General features: G+C 42.4%; 1 protein-coding gene across 2 annotated transcripts in view; it reads right to left on the reverse strand.

Moving 5' to 3' along the window:
• The window catches only part of Rgsl1 (regulator of G protein signaling like 1), a 62,112-nt gene that overhangs the window by 24,876 nt on the left and 15,448 nt on the right, over window positions 1-21,788 (reverse strand). The window contains exons 5-12 of one of the 2 annotated variants that reach the window (XM_028775761.1): window positions 21,004-21,108; window positions 19,843-20,004; window positions 17,722-18,689; window positions 15,240-15,302; window positions 14,398-14,620; window positions 10,776-10,883; window positions 5,874-5,976; window positions 838-1,031 (exon numbers count right to left, since the gene is read on the reverse strand). In XM_028775761.1, coding sequence (XP_028631594.1) covers window positions 838-1,031; window positions 5,874-5,976; window positions 10,776-10,883; window positions 14,398-14,620; window positions 15,240-15,302; window positions 17,722-18,689; window positions 19,843-20,004; window positions 21,004-21,108 — 1,926 coding nt within the window. The remainder of the gene's footprint in view (window positions 1-837; window positions 1,032-5,873; window positions 5,977-10,775; window positions 10,884-14,397; window positions 14,621-15,239; window positions 15,303-17,721; window positions 18,690-19,842; window positions 20,005-21,003; window positions 21,109-21,788) is intronic. The other variant, XM_028775762.1, reaches the window with a different exon arrangement.

Here is a 21,788-nt window from a genome sequence, read left to right on the forward strand (position 1 = left end):
AGTTGAGTTTCAGGCCCGTCTGCAGTATGTGGCAAGACTCTGTTTCAAAACAAACAAATAAATAAACAAGCAAATGAACTAGAGAAACTTGTTACTTTTGAACTTTTTCTATTTTTTTACATTTTTATGCTTGTCTTGGATAAACAAAACAAAACCAAGCAAACAAACAAGTAAAAAAAACAGCAAACAAATAGACCCGTTTCTGCCTACATAAACTCTGCCTGTTCCCCTGTGACAGACAGGAATCTCAGCTCTATAGCTATAGAAGGGCATTGTGCTCTCACCTCCTTTTGCTAGAGTTATGAGCTAACCTTTACTTGCAATCTCCAGCTAAGATGTATTTCCACAGGCCATGTTTACCACCACCTTAGGAAAACAAGACAATATTTATAAATGGTTGTCAGACTATCCCCAGCTCAACTCTTCTTCTGGAGATAGAGAGCACCACCTGTTTGCTTATAGCTAGCCCAGGCTAGCCATTTTGATGATTAAGTAATTGGAATTTGCATTAAATAGAATAGGTGAGCTAACTTCAATCAGTTGTACTTTCTTTGTTTAGAAAATGTAGCTACTTACGTCTGCCTTACTGGAATTAAGGTTAGATTCCCAACAATAAAGGAAATTAGTGAGCATGTATCTCACTTGAGGTTCCTTTCACCAATGTTATGGCTTTGGATTTAAAATTGTTCTCTGCATTCATCCTCGGTGTCTCAATATTGCCCCCATGTGGCTATTCCCTTCTTCGGTTCTCTCTAGCGGTTTTGATGGAATCAGGCTACTTCCCACACTTTACCTCCCAAGAAACCAAAGGGAGAATCAAGAGAAAGAGAGACACACCAGGAGGGACCTTGCCGTGGAGATAAGTCTTGGTTATATTTTCCAAAGCTGTTTTATAAGTCTTTTCATTGGTCTCCATCATGATCTTCTGTACGGCTATCAGGAACTGCAACGGGTTTTCAGACTTCCGGTCTTTGAGGAACTCTTTGAAGTACTCCAGATGTGCATTATTTAGAAGGATTTCAGTTATGTTCCTGGAAAACAGAGCATTGTATTGTTGATAGAGGGGAAAGGATAGTGACCTTTTGAGGAGACTGTTTTGAGGAGGGAATGGAGTGTAACATGAGTTACAATGTAGCTTCTGGCCTGGGAGACCTGCCTGCCTCTGCCTCCCAAGTGCCGGGATTAAAGGCGGGACCCGAGCACAACCGGCTGCTCCTTGAATGGAGTTAAAGTTAGTATTTCACCCACGATCCCCTTTTCTCTCACAGTTTTTCTTGGGTAGGCTGTGTTCCCTCTGGGGTTTCATCTTCATTAGCAGGGTGCAACTGTATCTCTAGTTACTCCCCTTTCCACTTATAACTGCTCACATGACCAGTGTCATTTTACGTCACAGTCACAGCTATTATTCAAAGCTGCCTGCATATGACCATCTTTTGACCAATTTACCCATCTCCTTTATGGACGAATGCCTTTATGTTGGATAATAGCCATAGGTTGATAGACAGACATTCTTTATAAGAATGACAGCTTTTTTAAAAATTCTCATTTTGAAAGGTTTTTTTTTTCCCCTTAAATCATGATGTTTAAAATCATGGTTTAAGAGATCTCAAGTGAGATAATCATGTAAGTTTTCCACTTCATTTATCTACTATGGCATATGTGGTGGTTAATCTTGGTCATTGAGTTGACTGGAACTGAGAATGACTAAAAGGTTTGTCACTATTTGAACTTTTTTCCTTTTTCTTTTTTTTTCTTTTTTTTTAGGTTTTTCGAGACAGAGTTTCTCTGTGTAGCTCTGGCTGTCCTGGAACTCACTCTGTAGACCAGACTGGCCTCAAACTCAGAAATACGCCTGCCTCTGCCTCCCAAGTGCTAGGATTAAAGGCGTGCGCCACCACTGCCCGGCGATCAGATTATTTGAAATGGAAAGGCCCATCCTAAATATAAGTTGTACTTTTCAGTGTCAGCCCAAGTAAAAGGGAAATGAAAGAAAAATTTTGTATTTGCTTACTTGCATTCAGTCTCACTGACAAGTTCATGTATGCAGTTGCTGCTGCACTTCTTCATCGATATTAGAATTAGCTTCTTCAGGTTTACAACTGAGGACTAGCGAGTGACTCTTCAGGAATCCCCCAGATCTTCAACACCAGACTGCAACTCCTGAGACTCACAGCCTCATGAACTGAACACTACTAGGTTCCTAGCCTCTCCAGTGTAAGATGGCCATTGAGGGACTACTCCAATAATATTGTATAAGGCAATCTTAAAAGTCTCTTTTTAATATGCACTCATTTTATCGACTTGGTTATCCTAGGGAAGCCCAACTAATACACAATATTATTTCAACTTTTGGATATTAACTGAATCTTGTGTTCCTTACATAAATTCCAGCTGTTGATGCTACATGATATTTTTGTTGTTGTTGTTGTTGTTGTTACTGGATCTAATTTCCTATTTGTTAGAGATTTGTGTGTCTAGATTCAAAGGGAAGTAGTAGTCTGTGGTTTTTAATGATACTTTTGCTTTGGGAATCAGACTAATATTGGTCTCATAGGATAAGTAAGAGTTTCTTCTATTTCCCCAAAGAGCAATTATAATGTTGATACTATCTTTCTTTTATCTCCCAGAATTCCCCAGTGATTCTACCTATGATATGATATATGAAAAAATGTATTAAAGATCTACCTCTTCTTTGTTTGAGACTGGGTCTAAATGTATAGCTCTGGCTGTACTGGAAATTACTTTATGAACTCCCAGATATCTGCCTGCCTCTGCCTCCAAATGCTGGGATTAGAGATGTGCACAATTACACCTAGAAATACTACTTTTTGATGCTGCTTGAAGGAGACCCAGTTTTTGATCACTATTTTTCTTTTATTTTGGTGTTGTTTCTATAGATTTACCAAAACTTTCAGGTTGTCTTCGAGTCAGCTTTTAGAAATCTGGGCATTTCTAGAAGATTATTCCATTAAGTTGTTTAATTTGACCCTTGTATTTCCTAACAATCTCAATGTCTGTACAGTTTTAATTTCAATCCTGGTTTTTAAACAAACTTTAAGTGACATTTATTTATTTTTGCATGTTTGTATGTTTGCATGTTTGTATGTTTGTGTTGTCTTTCTGTCCCTGCTGTATGTTTCATGTTATACTTACGGATATAAGTTATACTTAAAGGATAACTATAGGGAGTTGGCTCCTTCTACTGAGTGGGTCCTAGTCCTTCAGACTAGACAATGTCTGTTGAGCCATCTTCTAGTTCCCTGGCTTTCTTCTGGGTTAAGCCTGATGATTCTGTCTAGCATGCTTTCTTTCATCTGGTTGTTATGCTTTTCTACCCTAGATCTGAATTTGAGGGTTTTTTTTTTGTATCATTTGTCTCATTATTGATTTTCTCTAGTTGACTAATGATTGCTATCACAGATTCCTTCAGTCCTTTAAACTTAATTTCCTTTATTTGTTGAGTAGTTTTTTGAATGTTTTTGATAAGCCCCAATAGGAATCACCTCACAACCGGCTTCTCTCTGCTGCCTGCCCCTTGTGCAGCCGGTACTTGCCTGGCTTCGTTTTGTGTGACTATCACAGCAACGCTGGAGTGTGGCCTTCCTTCATGCTTCACTTTCCACACACTGTTGCTGTTGATGATTTTATTTGCTTTTTTTTTCTTTGACTGACTCACTAGGGGTGATTCTAGAGAGGATCGCTCCTCACAGTGTCTTCACATGGTACCCTCTCTGCTTTTTCTTAATGTTTTTATTCTCTTAAGTTTCTTTTAAAATTTATAATAAAAAGGAGGCAAATTAAAAAGAATCCCATATTGAAATAAACCAGACCTAAAGACTATATAAACAATGGACTTCTACACAGTCCAAGTAGTAATTCAGAACAGAAGCTGTGGGGCTTCCCATTGCATCCCATACTTTTCCTATTGGATATAATTTATGCACTTATCCACTTGAGAGGCACAGTATTTTAAAAGATGTATGTATTGTGCTTTATATGTATGAGGTCTTTGTCTACTTGTCTGTATAAAACGTGTATGTCTGTCTGAGCAAAGGCCAGAATAAAGTATTGGAGCGCTGAACCTGGAGGTTTGTGAGCATCATTCAGGTGCTAGGAACTGAATTTTCTCTGCAAAAGGAACAACTTCTCTTAACCACTGATCCATCTCTCAAGTCTCCATTCTTTTCATTTTTAATTATAGTTTTAAGGCCTTATGGTGAGCCAAGAAAAATGGCTAACTGGGTTCATTCTTGTTCTATCTGGGATTCCATACGTGGTCTCTTTTCTATGAGGTGGAGCACCTACATGCAGTTTAGGACTCTTCCTAGAGTTTAACTTTTCTTAATTCACACTCCCTTTTTTTTTTCTTTCTACTATACACCCATAGGAATCAGACAAAACTTAATCATAACACTTAAAAGTCAACTTGTATTTTCCCGAGTTTATGTCTTAGATTAAGGGCAGGAACCATTGGATATGATGGTGCAAGCTATTAATCCCAGTACTTGAGAGGCAGATGCAGGACAGCCAGGGTTAGATAATGAGACTCTGTCTTAAAAACAAAACAAAACAAAACAAAACAAAACAAATAGAAAAACACAAGAATTGTCTTATTACTATGATGTGTGTTGTATTATACCATTATTATCAACATCATTAGATGGTCAAGACATAGCTTGTGGTCAATAATGACTACACTGAGTGAGAACTAGAGGCATGCTTAGAAGAACTGCATGTGTCGTATCTCTGACTTTAGCTGTGATCTTAAGTCATGGGCTGTATGACTTACATGATTTAGAAAAGAGTTTTTATTATTCATGTTCAACTATGTTGGAAATATTTCTGTAGTCTGAGTAGAGAACAGTGACAAGTACAGACTACAGCCTAAAGAAAAATAGCTGATTGCATTTCAGGAAATGGTTTCCATTTTCCAAGGGGAGGAAGATTTATTCAGAGTTTATTCTAAACAGAACAGACAGGAGATTCACAACCTCTGGTGAATGCTATAGTTTCAGAAGGATTCCTGTGGGCATGTTCTTTATATACAAAATAATTTTCTGGATATTTGACTGTCTTTATATACACTGCTCTGTTTTCATAATCTAGAGATGAACTTTTCATGTGGCTAACAATTACACAGAAATGGAGTGAAATGAATACATTGGCCCAAAAGAAAATTATAGCCAACAAAGGAGGAAGCATACTCAAGCCGTAAACCACTAAAAGGTAGTCTGTAGTATTGACCGTGCTCTCTGGGGATACAGTTTCAGAGCAGGAAATCACAGCAGATGTAACGCTAGGAGAACCTTTTATGTCTAAGTGGCATTTGTGCCTATGTGGAGATTCATAATTGGTCAAAGTGTTCAGACAAAGTGACTGCTGAGTGCTCAACCTGAAATAGGACACCCGCATCAACCCTCTCCAAGGCTCAGGGAACATCTCACAAGAGAAGGAAGAAAGAATGTAGGAGGTAGACAATACAGAGTGCTATGAAATGCTGCCATTTGAATGTGACATAGCTGTTGCACCTGTGCACCCATGACATCAGTAGTAACCTACACAAGACCTACAAAAGACTGGCCCATCAATATAATATGCTATCATTCATGGATGGATGGATGGATGAGTGTGTGTGTGTGTGTGTGTGTGTGTGTGTGTGTGTAGAAATACAAAATTTAAAAGATGTCTGATATAGTTTAAGTTTGAAGAAGTTATTTTGTAATAAATGTTATACAGTACTTTATAAAATAAACAACTTACCATGCAGAGTGTCTTGTTCATATACATATGATCTGCAGAAAAATGTCTGAGAACCTCTACAGAAATGAAGTATATGCCTAGAGACACTGCTGTAGCCAGATCTGCCATCTTACCTTGGTCTCATGGAAGGCTTCCTTATGACAGATTTTTTGGCAAAGGATATTTTTCTTTGAGTGTATGAGTATTTTGGTTGCCTGATAATTTCCACTGTAAAAGCTGAGAAAGACCACAAAGTTAGGTAACAATATTTTATAAAGATATAATGAGAAGGCACATTTATCAGGCATCACTAACAACTTCTGTGTCAGGCCACAGGACACCTGCACACTGACATCAGGTCAAGGTGTATTAACTACACACATTGGCCATCAGGCCTAGAGCTCACCTTCTTTAGGGACACTGGGTGTCAAGCCAGAGGCCACCTTCCTTGAAGATGCTGGCCATTATGCCTATAACCCATCTTCCTGAGAGACTTCTGAGACCAAGTCCACCGTACTTCTTACTGAAGTACACTAAGGCACAGTAAGGCACAGTCATTGGACTTTACTAAGGATGAGACGCTGTCTACCTTCCAATCTAATCCTTTCATCCAGCATATGGTGTCCTGTCTTTGTTGACACTTTGGCTGTTTTCTTGGAAGCACTTCTACTTGCCACTTGAAGGTTTTACGATGAAGTCATTGAACTTAAGACTATTGACCTCATCTTAAAGTGGCTCGACTTGACTTCTTGCTTTAACTAAAACCATTTTCTTTCTAAGGATGTGGCTTCCATTGCAATGGTATTCTGGCAATTCATACACAACTCAGAACAGGTGCCTTGCTCTGTGATGTACTTTAGACCAATTATTCGAAGAAATGTATTTAAATGTTTTTGAAAAAATAATAGACTCTGTGGATCTCACCGTCATCAAAACTCTTTGAGGGTTTAGGATGTTGTTTAGTTGACAGAGTGCTTACCTAGCATTCATGAAACCCTGGGTTCAATCCCTTGCACAATATGATGTCCTTTCTTGTAATTCTAACATTTCCAAAGTATAAGCAGGAGATCTGAAGTTCACCATCATTGCTGGTTATAAAGTGAGTTTGGGGCTAACCTTGGCTACCTAAGACTCTTTAATTTCATAGGAGAAAACCACTGACTATAAGATCATTGAGGGTAGACATAGAGTCATCTCACTGTTCAAAAACAGAACACGACCTAGTTATACAGTCAATGGCTTAAGATGCATAGTGAATAGAATGTGCACATGCAGGGTATTTTTGTGTGATTTGAAGATATTTCTGTGATAGGTGGCATGCAAAAATTATTTTAAAACAACAGATATGTACATTGATTCTAAATAAATGCAACTGAATTGATTGAAAAATGAAATTCAAACTATGGAAGACTTGATACAAAAGAGAAAGAAACCCTACCAAGCTGCATGAGCACCAATCTTTCCTAAGGCTAAACACTTAAACAATGTTGGATTAAAACAAAACACAATTCAAAGTCACAAACTAGAAGAAATCAGTTAAAACACGGAGATAAGAAAAAGATGTTAAGCATGGGAAGAACGTATTGAAACAATTTTCAGTTTTAAGGCACAGTGAACATAAAGAAAAGTTCAGGACTTGAAAAATAGAAAAATTTCCCACACTATATTTTTTTAAGATAACTGGCAATTTTGTAAATGAGAGAAGCTTAAGAAACTGGATATTCCTTCAATAAGTACAACAAAGTGGAAGATTACTCTTTGGCTGCGGGCGAGACTCGTTCCTCAAGTTCCTACTTTGGTTCCGCCTGGACTAAAAAGCCAAACAAACCCTTTCTCCTTATGAGTGGTTTGTGTTGGTCATTTTATCACGACAGCTGGAAAGGAAACTTTCCAAGAGTAGAAAGGTGAAATCCAGTCAGCACTGTTGCCTGCATACTCAGAATGTCATCACGGACCCTCATTAAAAAGGGTGCTTATCAGAAGTACAATTTTGATGGAGTCCTGGATGAGGTCCAGTTCAATGTGTCTACTGGTTAAACAGATCTATACAAAAGTCATTTCTTCATCCCCTAAGATGTTTACTTGTAATGGGGTTGTTTGGAAATCAATAAGCTAACCCTATCATTTCTTTTGTCTAAGGAATGCCATGAGAGTATGACTGGTCAGTTGGAATTACCTAGATAAAATCAGAACAAATACTATATCCTAAAATAATCACAGATACCAGCAAAACTCTTAAAGAAACTCTGTTTTGCCTGAGTGGATATATGTGCACCAGGTGCATGCAGAGCTCAGGGGAGCCAGAAAAGGATGTCAGATCCACAGGAACTAGAGTTACAGTTGTGAGGGGCCATGTGGGTACTGGCAATGGAATCTAGCTCCTTTGCAAGAGCAGCAAGTGCTCTTAACCCCTCAGCCGTCTCTCTAGCCCTGGCTTCATATTCTTAACAATTAAATTATAAAATCACTAGGAATCAAATCAAGAACAAGGTAGATAAATGCTAGTACCAAAAGGAGGAATGAACCACTGTGATCCAGAGTACTAGTTCCTGGGCAGAGTAAGAATAACTTCCCTATAGGAGGCTTCCTTGCCCTGAGCTCAGAAGCCCAGCCATGGTGAAGAGGATCCTTAGGGAGAAGGGTCACTTAGGGAGAATTCAAAACTAAAGCAGAAAGAGAACAACATCATAAAAGGCTGGCTGAGTCTAAGGAGTCCAAGTGGGCTGAGAAGGAATGTCCATATTGAAGGAAAGAAAGCAAGCCGATGTGGACCAACAATCTACCAAAACCAAGAATCTTAGGTAGTGAAGTGATAATCTCCCTAGATGTGAGACCCCATGGGATGTTGGATTCTGAGCAAACTGAGGACATCCATTGTCTTATGGTTTTACTGTTGTGAACAGACACCATGACCAAAGCAACTCTTATGAGGACAACATTTAATTGGGACTGGCTTACAGGTTCAGAGGTTCAGTCCATTATCATCAAGGCAGGAACATGGCAGCAGCCAGGCAGGCATGGTGCAGGAGGAGCTGAGAATTCTACATCTTCATCTGAAGGCTGCTAGCAGAATACTGGCTTCCAGGCAACTAGGAATAGGGTCTTAAAGCCCAACCACAGTGACACCCCTACTCCAACAAGGCCACACCTCCAAATAGTGCCACTCCCTGGGTCAACCATATATAAACCATCCCATTCATGTTAAGGGGTCATCATATGTGGCATAAGAAAGTCCAAGTAAGATGAGGAGAGAACCCATCCAGGGAATAGACAAGGCTCCTAACAAGGACAAGAAACATATCCCCATGAAGTGATAGCTAGGTTGACAGTGGTTGCCAGTGCCTTTGTGGCAGGAAGAGTGACTACATGTAGTGTTGGCTCAACATAAATTATTAGATGTGGAGATCCAGGCAGACCTCAGACTTTCTCAGAGGCCCTCACGAAAGACAATGACTGGTCCTAGGCTAGAGGCAGTGCTTTGTCGGAGCCAAGGCAGTGGTTTCCAGGGACCCAATTCTTCACCATGGACTGTGATTATCAGTCTGCAGGCAGTTGTGTATGAGATATCTGGTATTCTCTTTGCAATATTGTCAGATGTTTTTATCCCTGCAAACAAACTTGATTGGCATAAGTCATCAGCTTATGCAAGACCTCAGGGTCCCAGATACTGCTTTTGTCTTTATTTCTCGTCTGCTTTATTCCTCATCCCTGTTCTCCCACTCAGTACCTTGTAGTTTGAGTCCCTTATTCCTGCTGATTCAGGTCAATTTAAAAGAGCAGGATGAGGAATGCTTTCCCTTAAAGGATCAGCCTGAATGTGGCCATGGGGTTCTAGCAAAAGGAACAGGAGTTGCTTGTGCATGGAGGTCCTGGTGCCAAGCACTGAAGACCAGGAGAGGGAGGAAAGGCATGTGTGAGACAAAGGGCTGGTGGTGAAGACAGATTACTCTCATGACAGGGTTATAAAAATAATTGAGTTTAAGACAATAGGAATAAAGTTTTTCATTATCAGAGAAGGAAAGGATAAATGTGGAAAAGGAGAAAACTAGAACAAGCCCAACACACGGGGATAATCGGGTAAAGGAGCAACGCTCTTTCTGCCCTTTGGTACTCCTCAGCCCAATGTTAGCATACATCGTCAAGTGAAGGAAGCAGCAATAACTGGAGAATTCGCAACAATGTGGATCTCATATACATCAGGGATGAGAATCTAGGTCATTCTGCCCTGTCTAGTAGACTCCCCAAGACCAGCAGAGGTGCCAGCTGAGTGGGAGGGGATCCCAGCATGGGAAGCAGAGGAGGAAAGAAGTCCTCCTCTCCGTATACATTGAAGTGGTGCGATTTCCTTCCTAGAATAAGTTCTCCAAGATGCCAATCTGATCTGCAAGATACGATGGACTCTATATAGGAAGCAAGTGGGCATAGTGGGGGCTGCTTGCATCTTCCCTTTAGGACCAAAGCACTTATTGTCCCAGCAGTATGGACTACCGATAGCTCACTGCTCCCTCTGGTACCTGAACCAAGGGAAACTGAATGATCCAACTGAAAGTTGTATCTGCACCTCCTTTCCCAGAGGCAAACACATTTCATCTGGGTCAAGATGACAGTACAAAAGCCCCGGTACTTCCCCTTTAGAGGAACAACTCTAAAAGGACATTGTAACTTCTGAGTTTCCCCTGGTGTCTGGAGAGTTCTTCTGAGAAAACCTGGATGCTTTCCTCACTTGAAGAATCCATTCTAACATTCTTCCAAAAATCCCTGACTCCAAAAGGAAACAACAACAACAACAATCTTTGACTCCAGGAAACTTAGCAGAAGTTGAAGCCACATAATTTAAAATGTCTATTAGATAACAAAGAAGAAATGAGTTATCGTAATTGTTGCCATCATCAATGATTTATAATTGCATTTTATTTGCATTAGTATTATCTCCTTGCAAACAAGGTAGGGTTCCTCTTTTGGCTTAGGCTCCTGGAGTTCAGGAATTCTTAGATTTAGAAAACACGCTTGTTTTACCTCTAATCGTAAATACTTGCCTGTTGCAGGTACCTTTTCACAGTATATTTTGTAGTCTTCACTCATTTTTTCTATGGCCAACTTTGGATTCTTAAAGGAGAGATCCTTAAAGGACATTTTACTTGTATCTAGGGAGGAAAAACAGGGACAGAGTTGAGCTGTCCATTCTAAGGTCAAATATCCAGGACTTCCTCGAAGACATTGCCTTTGAAATATTATTCGAACCAGACAAAAAAATGTTTAAAGAACACAAATTTTCTAAGTTAAATGAGAACCAAGGAAACATAGGCTTCCCTCCACTCTAGACTGGGATAGGTTTCCCCTTCTCTGCTAGTATAGAGATATGGGGTTGAAGGAACTATTGTTAATTCAATATAAGAAGTAACTTACTCATCCAAATGGCTTTTGATCCTTTTGAAACAATCGTCTCTTGAAAGCAGGAAATGTGAGTGAATATCAAATATTCTGCTATTGCTTTAATTTTTTACATATGTGGCAAATAATATTAGGATCTTCTTTATTTTGGGCTTTGACTTTTTGTAGTTTCAGAACTAGCAGCTCGTAGACCAGGGTGATGTAGGATGACAGGACATGGTCCAGTTTTGGATGATCCAAGGACCTAAGATGCTTGGTACTGAACACTCATCCAAGATCAACCTGATTTAATGGCTCATTGTTTCATGCCAATGAATGCTAAAGACATAGACTTTGAGTAGAAGAAGAAATAGAAGAAGAGGAAGAAGAGGAGGAGGAGGAGGAGGAAGAGGAAGAGGAGGAGGAGGAGGAGGAGGAGGAGGAGGAGGAGGAGGAGGAGGAGGAGGAGGAGACTAAGGCTTTTTGAGACAGAGTTTCTCTGTGTATCCCTGGCTGTCCTGGAACTTGCTCTATAGACCAGGCTGGCCTCGAACTCACAGAGATCTGCCTGCCCTGCCTCTTGAGTTCTGGGATTGAAGGTGTGTACCACTAACACTTGGTTAGAATAAGATATTATTAAGGATTATTAAAAGAAAATTAAGCATTGAAAAAGAGTGAGCAGAACTTCTAAGAGTGAGAAAAGGTCCTCAAGAATGGGGGAGTGTTGGACGGTAAAACCATGCCAGGAAGCTTGGTGGGTAGAGCAGGTTAAGACCTGGAGACTCAGTGGGCACAAACCTGAGACTTAGGCGAGTCCTTGCTCCCTGCCAGATTCCAGGCCTGGAACACTTGCCACACTTCACATAAGGAAACTTGACCTGTGGTCACGTAGGTGCAGAACAGAGTTCTCCATGCTAATGAGGTACCTAGAAGCCCTGAGGGCTTAGCCAATAAGCTTCACTTCCCAGACAACCATCCCTGCAAAAGGTATTTAATCTCAGGTCCAGCCTGAGAAGTGGGTATGGTTAGGTATGCATCCACTGTCTGCCATGAACAGTTTAGTACCATGGACTGTCTCTTTCATCTACCACCTTAATGGGGAATGTGCAGAAGGCATTTGCCTACAGAGCTGCAGCTAAATCTCTTGTAGCAGGCCTCTCTGTGCTCCCAGCCTATCTCTGCAAAGCTAAGGACAATCACCGATAGGACAAGCAGAAGCTCCCCTCTTCTACCGCACCACCAGGCACCCCCTGCCACAGGCTAGACACTATCATCAGCCTGTGGGACCCGGATTCTGTTCTCTGCTCTCCTGTGACTTCCAGTAGTGCCTTGATGTCCAAGAGTCAGAGAACCCCATGGCCTTGGCCTCATTGCAGGCCCAGGACCCCTGAACCAACACTGGTGTTCCCACATCTCAAACTGCCCTTTCTCAACCCCTGAGCCATGTCTACATGCTTCCCTACAGCCCAGCACCCTGCCCCAGTGGCAGCGTGGGGTAAGCGCAAACTTCCTGAGATCCGCCTCCCTAAGAGGCAGTGCTCAGAGGCTGGGCAGTTGCAGACACACAGGAGAGGGGTCTTCAAGCATGAGAGAAACTGTCAGGTTTTTTTTTTTTCTGTCCAAAGCTTTTGTTGGACAATAATAGAAACCAAACAAAGGCTGAGGTAGTTCCTATTGAGATTGTTTAGTTCTCTGGGCTATCACGGCTTGAGCCAGTGGAAGGCCCACATGCTCTAAGCATACACATGCTCCTGCCCCAACCAGGGATCTGGTTACACCTAGGCCCCCGGCCTCTTATTCAGTCAGGGATGGATGGTTAAAGCCTTTCTTATCCATCACTGACTGGCTTTTTTAGGTATTGACCTTGGTTATCTGCTAGCTGTTGGTCACTTGGCCAAGACCCATCCCTCTCAAAAGTCCTATACCATCCTGGTATATGATCAGCTAGTTCTGAAATGCACTCACAAAAAACTCAAAGCCCTAAACAAGGAAGATCTTAATAAACTATTTGCTATGTTTATCAAAAACTTGAAGCAAGAGCAATTACTACCTCTGACCTTGCAGGTGTCTTGCTATCAGTTATGCTGAGATCTCTGGCTTCATGAGAGCCCGTTGACCCTGGCATTAGTTACTGGCTGGTGAATCCAATGGTAATCTCTTTGTGTATAGAATGCTCTTGGGGTCTCTTCTTGAGATGGGAGCAGGTTCCTTAGAATCTACCCTTACAGCTTAGTCTATTGCAGTCAGAGCCATTAGAAACAGTGTGCTAAAATCATGGCTGTGTAATAAGCAACAGTGCCTGGCATCGGTCTCCCAATGAGAAAAGGTCTCTTGGAAGCTAGTCAGCCCGTCTCCAATCGCTAGCAATTCACCCCTTATCAGGTCATTGGCCATCTCACAACCCACTGCAAGCGCCTTTGTCTCCCAGCCTCAGAGCTTCTGGCTTCACTGTGTTAAGCCTCATATTCCCTTCTTCCCCCTTACCATAGCGTCCATTTCTACTGTAGAGACTGTGCAAAGCTTACAGTGTTTGATGTGACCCCTTCCCCTTACTGCCTGCTGTGGAGTGACTCATGCCTCAAAGGTACCACTGATAATTGCAAATCCTTCATCTCTGGAAGTGGGGTTTCTTTTCTTTTTCTAGAAGCAGCCATATATTAATTCTAGTAACACGCGGTGAACCGGGGAGTAGCATCACAGTCACAGTGTGGTGCAGCAATAAGGCTACAACAGCAAGGGAAGTGGTGCATTCTGGTGCAGCAGAAGCAGAGAGCAGCATCTCGCCCCACGGGTGTAGAGTTCTTGGGTTTAGAAGTATATCTGCTTGTGTAGAGTTCCTGTGGAACTCTCCAGATCATGCAGTTTGGCCACATGGGAGTCTGGAAGGAAACCTGAGGCAAAGTTAGAGACTGTTCCTTGGACCTGACTCTGGGGAACATCAGATGCATGGCATGGAGTGTCCAGTGCTAACCATGGTGATGCTTTGGTAGGTTGATGTTTTCCAATCTCAGTGCCCCGACTTCCAGGACCAGTAGTGATCAGTTTGCCTGGATTCAGATCCTGATGGTCATTTCCAGGGTTACCTTGGAGGGTGACATCATCTGAGCCTTGGTTATTGGTTATTTGGGGCTTATTTGATGTTTTATTTTGAAGAGCAAGTGAGGTCATCTTTGCAGTGTACAGTACTGATTCATAATATATAATCGCTGATAAAAATAAGTTTTGTATCTTCTACTTCCCTAAATGTCATGATCTAAAGAAAAAAAAATAGTGACTGACTGCCCTTACCTTGTAGGAACACTGGAGTCGTCAGTTCTACCTGGAGAGACCCTCCCTGCCGCAGGTTCTCCGTAGCCACTTTCTGCCACTGCATAGAATCTATTTCTTGCATGTTAGCCAAGGCCTGGCTCAGCACCAGAGATTCCTGAAGCCTTTTATAAAGAAGGATGTGTTCTTCTTTACTTATGGCTTCTCTTTTATGCCACCGGGCTTTGATGAACCGTGTTTGAGTCTGGGAGGAGTTGGGAGTAGAAGGAGAGACAATAACGGTTGCAGGAATCAGCCGGAAGCAAGAGATTTGTGGAAACTCAATCTTCCATGTATCCTGGTCACACAGACCTTGCCTGATAGCCTTTAGAGCTGTCGCTCCTTTATATACTATGCCCCTGCCCTCAATCAAACTCATTTTTTCCTCATAATTCTACATGAATATAACTTTCTTAGAGTTAGATATGTGTTGAGTCTTTTTCCTTAAGAGCGTCATATATATATATTCAGTAATTGTATTTCTCTGTATTTCTCTCCTTCCCACCTCTGTGTATGTATATATGTGTGTGTGCATGTGCGGGTGCATCGGAAGGCATCGGAAACTTTGAAGCTGGAGTTACACACAGTTATGGGCCATCCAAAGTGAGTTTGGGGAACTTGAGCCCTCTGGAAGTACAGTAAACACTCTAACCCTCCGAGCCAATCCTCCAACCCTTGAGGTTTATATTTTTGAGAGCACCAGGAATCATGTCCAGCTTCAGCTGTCTCCAGGAAGAAGTCTTAATTTCATTTACTCTAAGCCTCTAAAGCAGAAGTATCTCCCCTTCCCTCCTGAATCTTCCACAACCCAAAGTCCCTCCTACTGTGAAAACGAGAAACCAGTAGTCCTCTTCCATCAGGAATTCATCATACCAGGGAGTGAGCACCTGAAATCCAAGCACAGAGGGAACATTATGAGACAGGAGGCCCTCAGCTGGCTGCTTCCTTTCAGCTTGTGGTCACGCCAATACAGTAGTGCAGACTGCAGAAGCTTCTTACAGTGGGAGATCTAGTGAGGTGGCAAACATCAACCACAACATACAGTGGGTAGTCCTTCATTTTTGTAAAATATAGCAGCTTTAATAGCCTCTCCATAGGCATCAGAAAATGGTAATACATATGTGTTGAAAGGGCACAGTAACTCAGAGCCCCTGTGTCTTCCCAAAGCTGTGTCTTCAATTCTCAAAATGGCTTTAACAACCAAGCAACTCCAACCTCGAATTGGAGGTCTCTTCCAGTTTTAAGTGCTGTTTCACACATTAGGGCAAGCCAAACCTAAGCTGAATTTATTTACCCACATTCTTTCTTTATTTGACAGATATTTTCTATATGCCTCCCATGTGCCAGGCATTGTATAAATTGTTGGTCCCAGACTTGTCCAAGGAGCTCAGCTCCCAGGAGGGTGAGCGGCAGTTGCTACATGTGGGGTATGTGCAATAAACTTGAAGACAAAGTTCTCTGAGAAGAGAGAGGAGAAAACTCTTGTATCTGATTGAGTTAGGAAAACCCAAGAGGAGTTTCTAAAGACAAGAAAATGTAGCTGTCTCTTGCTTTCTTGCTCTCTCTGTCCTCTCATCCCTTCCCCCACCCCCTTTGCACCTTCCAAGATGAGTAGGCATTTGCCAGAGGAAAGCCGAGGAGAGGGCACTCCAGGCAGTAGGAGGTGCTTAGGCAAAGGGATGGAGAGGAGAAAGGGGTTGTTGGAGGATGATGGGTAATATCTGAAATATTTCTCTTCTGAAGAAGACCCAGGGAGATGGAGGTATGGCAAGAGATGAAGCAGAGGCAATGGGTTAGCACTCTCTATGAGGGGGTTCAATGACTGGCTCAGTCTGGTGAACTCCTTAAAGGAGTGTGGTAGTTTGAATTCCCTTGGCCCAGGGAGTGGCACTATTAGGAGGTGTGGCCTTGTTAGAGGATGTGTGTCACTGTAGGGGTGGGCTTTGAAAGCCCTTCCTCCTAGCTGCCTAAGAGCTAGTTTTCTCCTGTCTGCAGTCAGATCAAGATGTAGAACTCTCAGGTCCTCCAGCACCATGCCTGCCTGGATGCTGCCATACTTCCTGTCATGATGATAATGAATTGCATCTCTGAACCTGTAAGCCAACCCGGATTAAATGTTATCCTTTATAGGAGTTGCCTTGGTCATGGTGTTTCTTCACAGCAATTGAGACCCTATCTAAATCAAGGAGGATAGGGAAATGGTTCAGTGGTTACAGAGCTTGCTGCTGCAATCAAGAGGACCAGCATCTGGACCTGAAAGGCTCACACAAATGACAGGAATGTGTGGCAGGTGACCCATAATTTCAGCCTTGGAATGTGGAGATGGGGCACAGTGGAGCAGCTGGCTATCGAGAGTAGTTCTGTCTGTGAGCTCTGGGTCTGGTCAAAGAATAAGTTCTGGGAGTGGGATTCTCTGGGCTAACTTAAGTGAATGAAGATCCTAAAAGCAAGCAGGCAGCATGGTACATTTGTTCTCTCTAGCTCTCGACTGTGGATGTGAGGCTTTAAGTCCCTGCTTTGACTCTGCTGAAATAATGAACTGCAACCTAAAACTGTAAGCCAAATAAACATTGCCCTCCTATGCTGCCATCAGTCTAGGTATTTTATTACAGCAACAGAAATGTCGTGGTTTGAGTCTGCTTAGCCGGGGGAATTGCACTATTTGGAGGCATGGCTTGTTGGAGTAGGTGTGTCACTGTGGGTGTGGGTTTTAACACCCTCATCCTAGCTGCCTGGAAGCCAGTCTTCCACTAGCAGCCTTCAGATGAAGATGTAGAACTCTCAGCTTCTCCTGAATTATGCCTGCTTGGATACTGCCATGTTCCTGCCTTGATGATAATGGACTGAACCTCTGAACCTGTAAGCCAGCCCCAATTAAATGTTGTCCTTATAGTAGTTGCCTTGGTCATGGTGTCTATTCACAACAGTAAAACCCTAACTAAGACAAGAAATGAACTTAGAATGAGAGGACTCTGCTTCCCAGTATCTAGTGCAGAATTCTTAAGACTTCTTTCAGTAAGATACCCTGAGTTTCATGGTTTGGGGAGGCTGTACATGAGGAAGGAGTGATATGAAATGGAAGGTGGATATTGATCACACATCTACTCATTCTACCCTGGAGTTTGATGGTTTCAAGAAATCACAAAGAATTTTTACCTAAGAAGGTTAACCAGGTCCTCAGTGTATGAAGGTTTGTGTGGATAACTCTACCTTTAACAAAATGAGTACAGATGTTAAGATGCCATTTTTGATTGGTCTTGACCTAATTTGCCAGATGCTAACTCATGTCTTTGAGACATGACCTACCTTGCAGATCTCCCTCTGGGCTTTGGGGATCCAGGGGTTCACATCCCCAGATGGCAGAAGCTTCTTCAGGCCCTGAAGGGTCTGAGGTTTGAGTGGTAAGGGTGGCCCAATCTGCTCATTCAGGTAGAGCTCACAGATTCTGTTACCAAGCACGTGACGAAAGAGTGCGTTCCCATTCTGTCTATTATTCATCAGAACACTGATGAAATGCTGCAGGTCCTGCCAAAGGTCCAGGAGTTGGACCTCCACCTTCAAATTCATCTTCTTCAGGTGATACCGGAAGGGACTCCCTGCACAGGCATCAGCACACAGGGCCCAGTGAGTGTAACCAAAGGAGAGGCCTCGTTTGAGAGACTTCTTGACTACCAATGGAGCAGCATGGTTAATAATGGGAGTGGAAGATCTCAAGTGGTTAGAGAACGTTGTTTCAAGGAGGCCCTCCATGTGGAGTTGGATTTTGGATTTCTTCTTCACAATGGGTTTCTTGGCATTCTGCAAATCCTTGCACAGGAAATGGGTTATTGTCTCCTTTGAAGAATCTTCTTCCGGAGAAGGCTTTTGTAAAACTACCCTTTCTGGAAGACTTAGTTCTTCTTGGGCCTTAATGGGAACTTCTGGCTTGAAGTCTGTTTCCAGAGACCATAAGACAGGATCATTCAAATGCCACATCTTTTTCTTGGCCTTCTTGCTTGAGTACTTCTTTTGGGAGCGGCGGGATTTCTTGATGCTCATATTTAGAGGAAGCCCTCCTGCATGCGCACAGCAAACACTGTACAGGCGAGTCTCATATTCCTGCATCAGACCATGGCATGCTTCCTCATTGGCCATCGTCATCTTGGCATGGGTGTAAAAGTTGGGGAGCCAGTAGCTCTGGATTTTGAACAGAGCCACTTTCTGCATGTGGCTTAGGATCTCCCTTCTGGTAGTAGACTGGTTGGGATGCCAGATGGAGAGGTTCAGGAGGGACTCTGAAGGAATACAGAGAGATAAAGGATGAGACCATAGTAGTGAAGGCCATGATGGCAAGAGGGGGTTGGGAGATTTTCTGAATGTCTTTGTGTATAGCACGTTGCTAGTTCTGGGTGAAATTCTGGGGATAGGAACAGATAGAACACAGGCCTTTGATGTCTATTTAGTATACAGTAGCTGCTTTTCTCTCATTACTGTTTTCTTCCCTGTAGAGACAACACATTTTGTGGGATTTCTTGAACACATTTTAGAATGTATTGTAATCAAAAGCAAAAGATAAAAAATTGATAAAAATGAGATTATACAAAAGTGAATGGGACTCATGATTCTAAAAAATAACCAACCGAAGCATTTGTAATGGATAATTCCAAGGAGTCAAATCCTTCAAATAATACTCAACCATTGCTAGCCCTGGATTTAATCTCATCAATTTTTTAAAAAGTCTCGTACAATCTGGGCTACTCTTACTATGTAGCCAAGATACCCTTAAATTCCTGAACCTCATGACTCTACCACCCAAGTGCTGAGATTATAGGCACACGCACCCCCATCCACATAATGTTATCAATTCCTAATTATTGTTAGGATGAGAAGAATAGCTCAAACAGTGTATCTTCTGGAACACAGTAGTATTGGGTTTCACGTGCCTCTTCACTTTTTAATTACACTAAGAAGAACAAACTCGACAGTGTAGAGAAAGAATTGGATAGTAGACCAAACAGTAACTATTTTAAGCCTTGTAAACCACACACAAAAATTTTCTGTTTAACTCTTTCAAAATCAAAAAAATTTTTGCTTGCAAAGGTTGCAAGTACGGGCTTGGGCCCATCGGCTGTTGGCTCTAGAGAATCTCATTTACAAAAGAGCATAACAAAGTTGTGCTGTCTTGCCCCATTTCTTATTCTCTCCTTCCAGCCAACCTGCGCTGGTCAGCCATATCTCGGAAAAACATAAGCACCATCCTAAACATGGCTGGTGTCCTTCAATTTTTCTCTGTTTTATAGGTTATGATTTCCACTTGCATCCCTGACAGTGTGCTGATGGAGGTGGTAACAGCATGAAAAGCAAAAGATGGGGGTTAGCAGCTACCAGACGGAGTTGTTAGTTACACCCCACAAGAATTTCCTTTCACATGTGCTCCACAGTTCTTACTGATGTCCACGTTGCAGAGAGTCACCACTCTGGAGCCTTCCTGCAGGTGGGTGGCCTTGAGCACAAGCAGGAGGGAGAGGTAGTAGTCCTTCAAGTACTCATCTGTCTCATCTATGCTCAGAATCTTCTCAGCGAGGATCCAGAAATCCAGCAACTCTTCACCTACAGGTCAGACAGGAGCGATCGAGAGCTGCACGCTCATTTCGCCCCTTTGGTAGATGACATCTTGGTGCAGCTGCTTCTCCCAAGGCATGCTCTGCTGCACCAAACACCATCGCTAGCCAACTTCCAGTTAAGACTGCGTCTCCAGAAAGTCCCCAGTGTGTGAGAATGGGAAGCATAGGGAGAGGGGACTTAATGGGAAAGGGTCCTTTGTGTCTTTCTTTGCTTTTGCTTAAAAAAAAAAAACCACCAAACAAACAAACAAAAAACCTAAGTCCCTTTAGGGGAGATTATGACAGTACAAACCATGGGATATTGTGTGTTGTCAAAGGAAGAATCGAGTGGGGAGAAAGACCTTGGGGAAAAGAATATTTCCTAGATCATGAGTCCTGATCTGTCTGCAGATTGGCTCCAGCCCAGAGGTGCCAAAGACCATGTTCCCTGTTTAATAACTCTGGCAACCCAAATAGTAAAGTGAAAGGTATAGCCTGTCTAATTCTCCTTTATTGCTCCCCAAGAGACCCTAGACTTCACCCTTAAAACTAGGGCCTCACTGAATGAAAGCTAATGTGCTGGTCTGGAGGGTCATCCTGGGCCAGCTGCTAGCCTCTTAGGACCCTGATACTACTGGAACCAGTACATCAGGAAGTAGTACTTCCCACCCTCGTCGCAGGCTTCATGTCTGCCTCCTACCACAGAGGAAGCTTTAAGAGTCAGAAACTTACGGTGCATCTTTGCATTCTATCTGACTAGCACAGTGGCAAACACTTAGAGATGCTTAGTGCTTAGCAAATGCTGTCACATGAATGAATGAAAGGGACTTGGATTGCTTTTACTGTAACTAATCTCATGGATCCTAGTTTCCCAAGGCTTTCACCCAAACTGCACCATTGAATATAGCCTAGATTTTCCATAGACACACACAACTGCCATCTGGGATTCAGATACCCTGAAAATATTAAGAGCTTTCAGATTTGGGGAACAATTTCAGAAACCCACCTGCACTGCCCTTGAGATATGAGCAGAACCGCCACATCCCTCTGACCCCAGCGATACATTTTTCCAGAAGCCACTGGTCTGCCATTTTCCATCTCATCATCTTCGCTGCCAGGAAAAGTCAACAAGAGAGGGAGTGTAAATGCTTCCTCTTGCCCTTCTCTTAGCCTTGCATATAACCGGAGCCCCATTCATTCATTCAAGACAAGTCAGTTAGATAAATGGAGGGAGGGGTTCCTGACTCTGATGTTTTTCAGACTAATTACTAGACCATCTGGTAACACATGTCAGGGGCAATGCAGGAGCTACATGCATGCACATAATCCACAGCTCAAAAACACCCTCTCCCCTACTATAGGCCCCTCCTGACAATGTCCTTAATATTCATTTGGATCTCTTTCCTATTTCTGTCCCCACTTCCACCCGTGGTGTGTGTGTGTGTGTGTGTGTGTGTGTGTGTATGTGTGTGCAAAATGTAATTGAAGTGGTACCTGAGTATAGCAGGGTGCTTGGTACAATATTTGGCTCCACAGATTCTCCTGAATGTAACTTTCTTTAGCTAGTGAGTCAAAAGTTTCCAATTCAACCCTAAATAAAACTTTTGTCCTTTCATTCAACAAATATTGATTACATGGCTACTAAATGCCAGGCCTTATTCCAGATGCTTGGAATATCAAACAAAAGTCCCTGCCCTGGAGGAGTTTATATTCCCATGAAAGGGATGAACCATAAATATATATGCTGAGTACATTATTTAGTAATACCAAAGGTAGTAAGAACGGCTAAAA

The sequence above is a fragment of the Grammomys surdaster genome, unplaced genomic scaffold (genome assembly GCF_004785775.1).
Source record: "Grammomys surdaster isolate TR1022 unplaced genomic scaffold, NIH_TR_1.0 259, whole genome shotgun sequence".
Classification (NCBI taxonomy): domain Eukaryota; kingdom Metazoa; phylum Chordata; class Mammalia; order Rodentia; family Muridae; genus Grammomys; species Grammomys surdaster.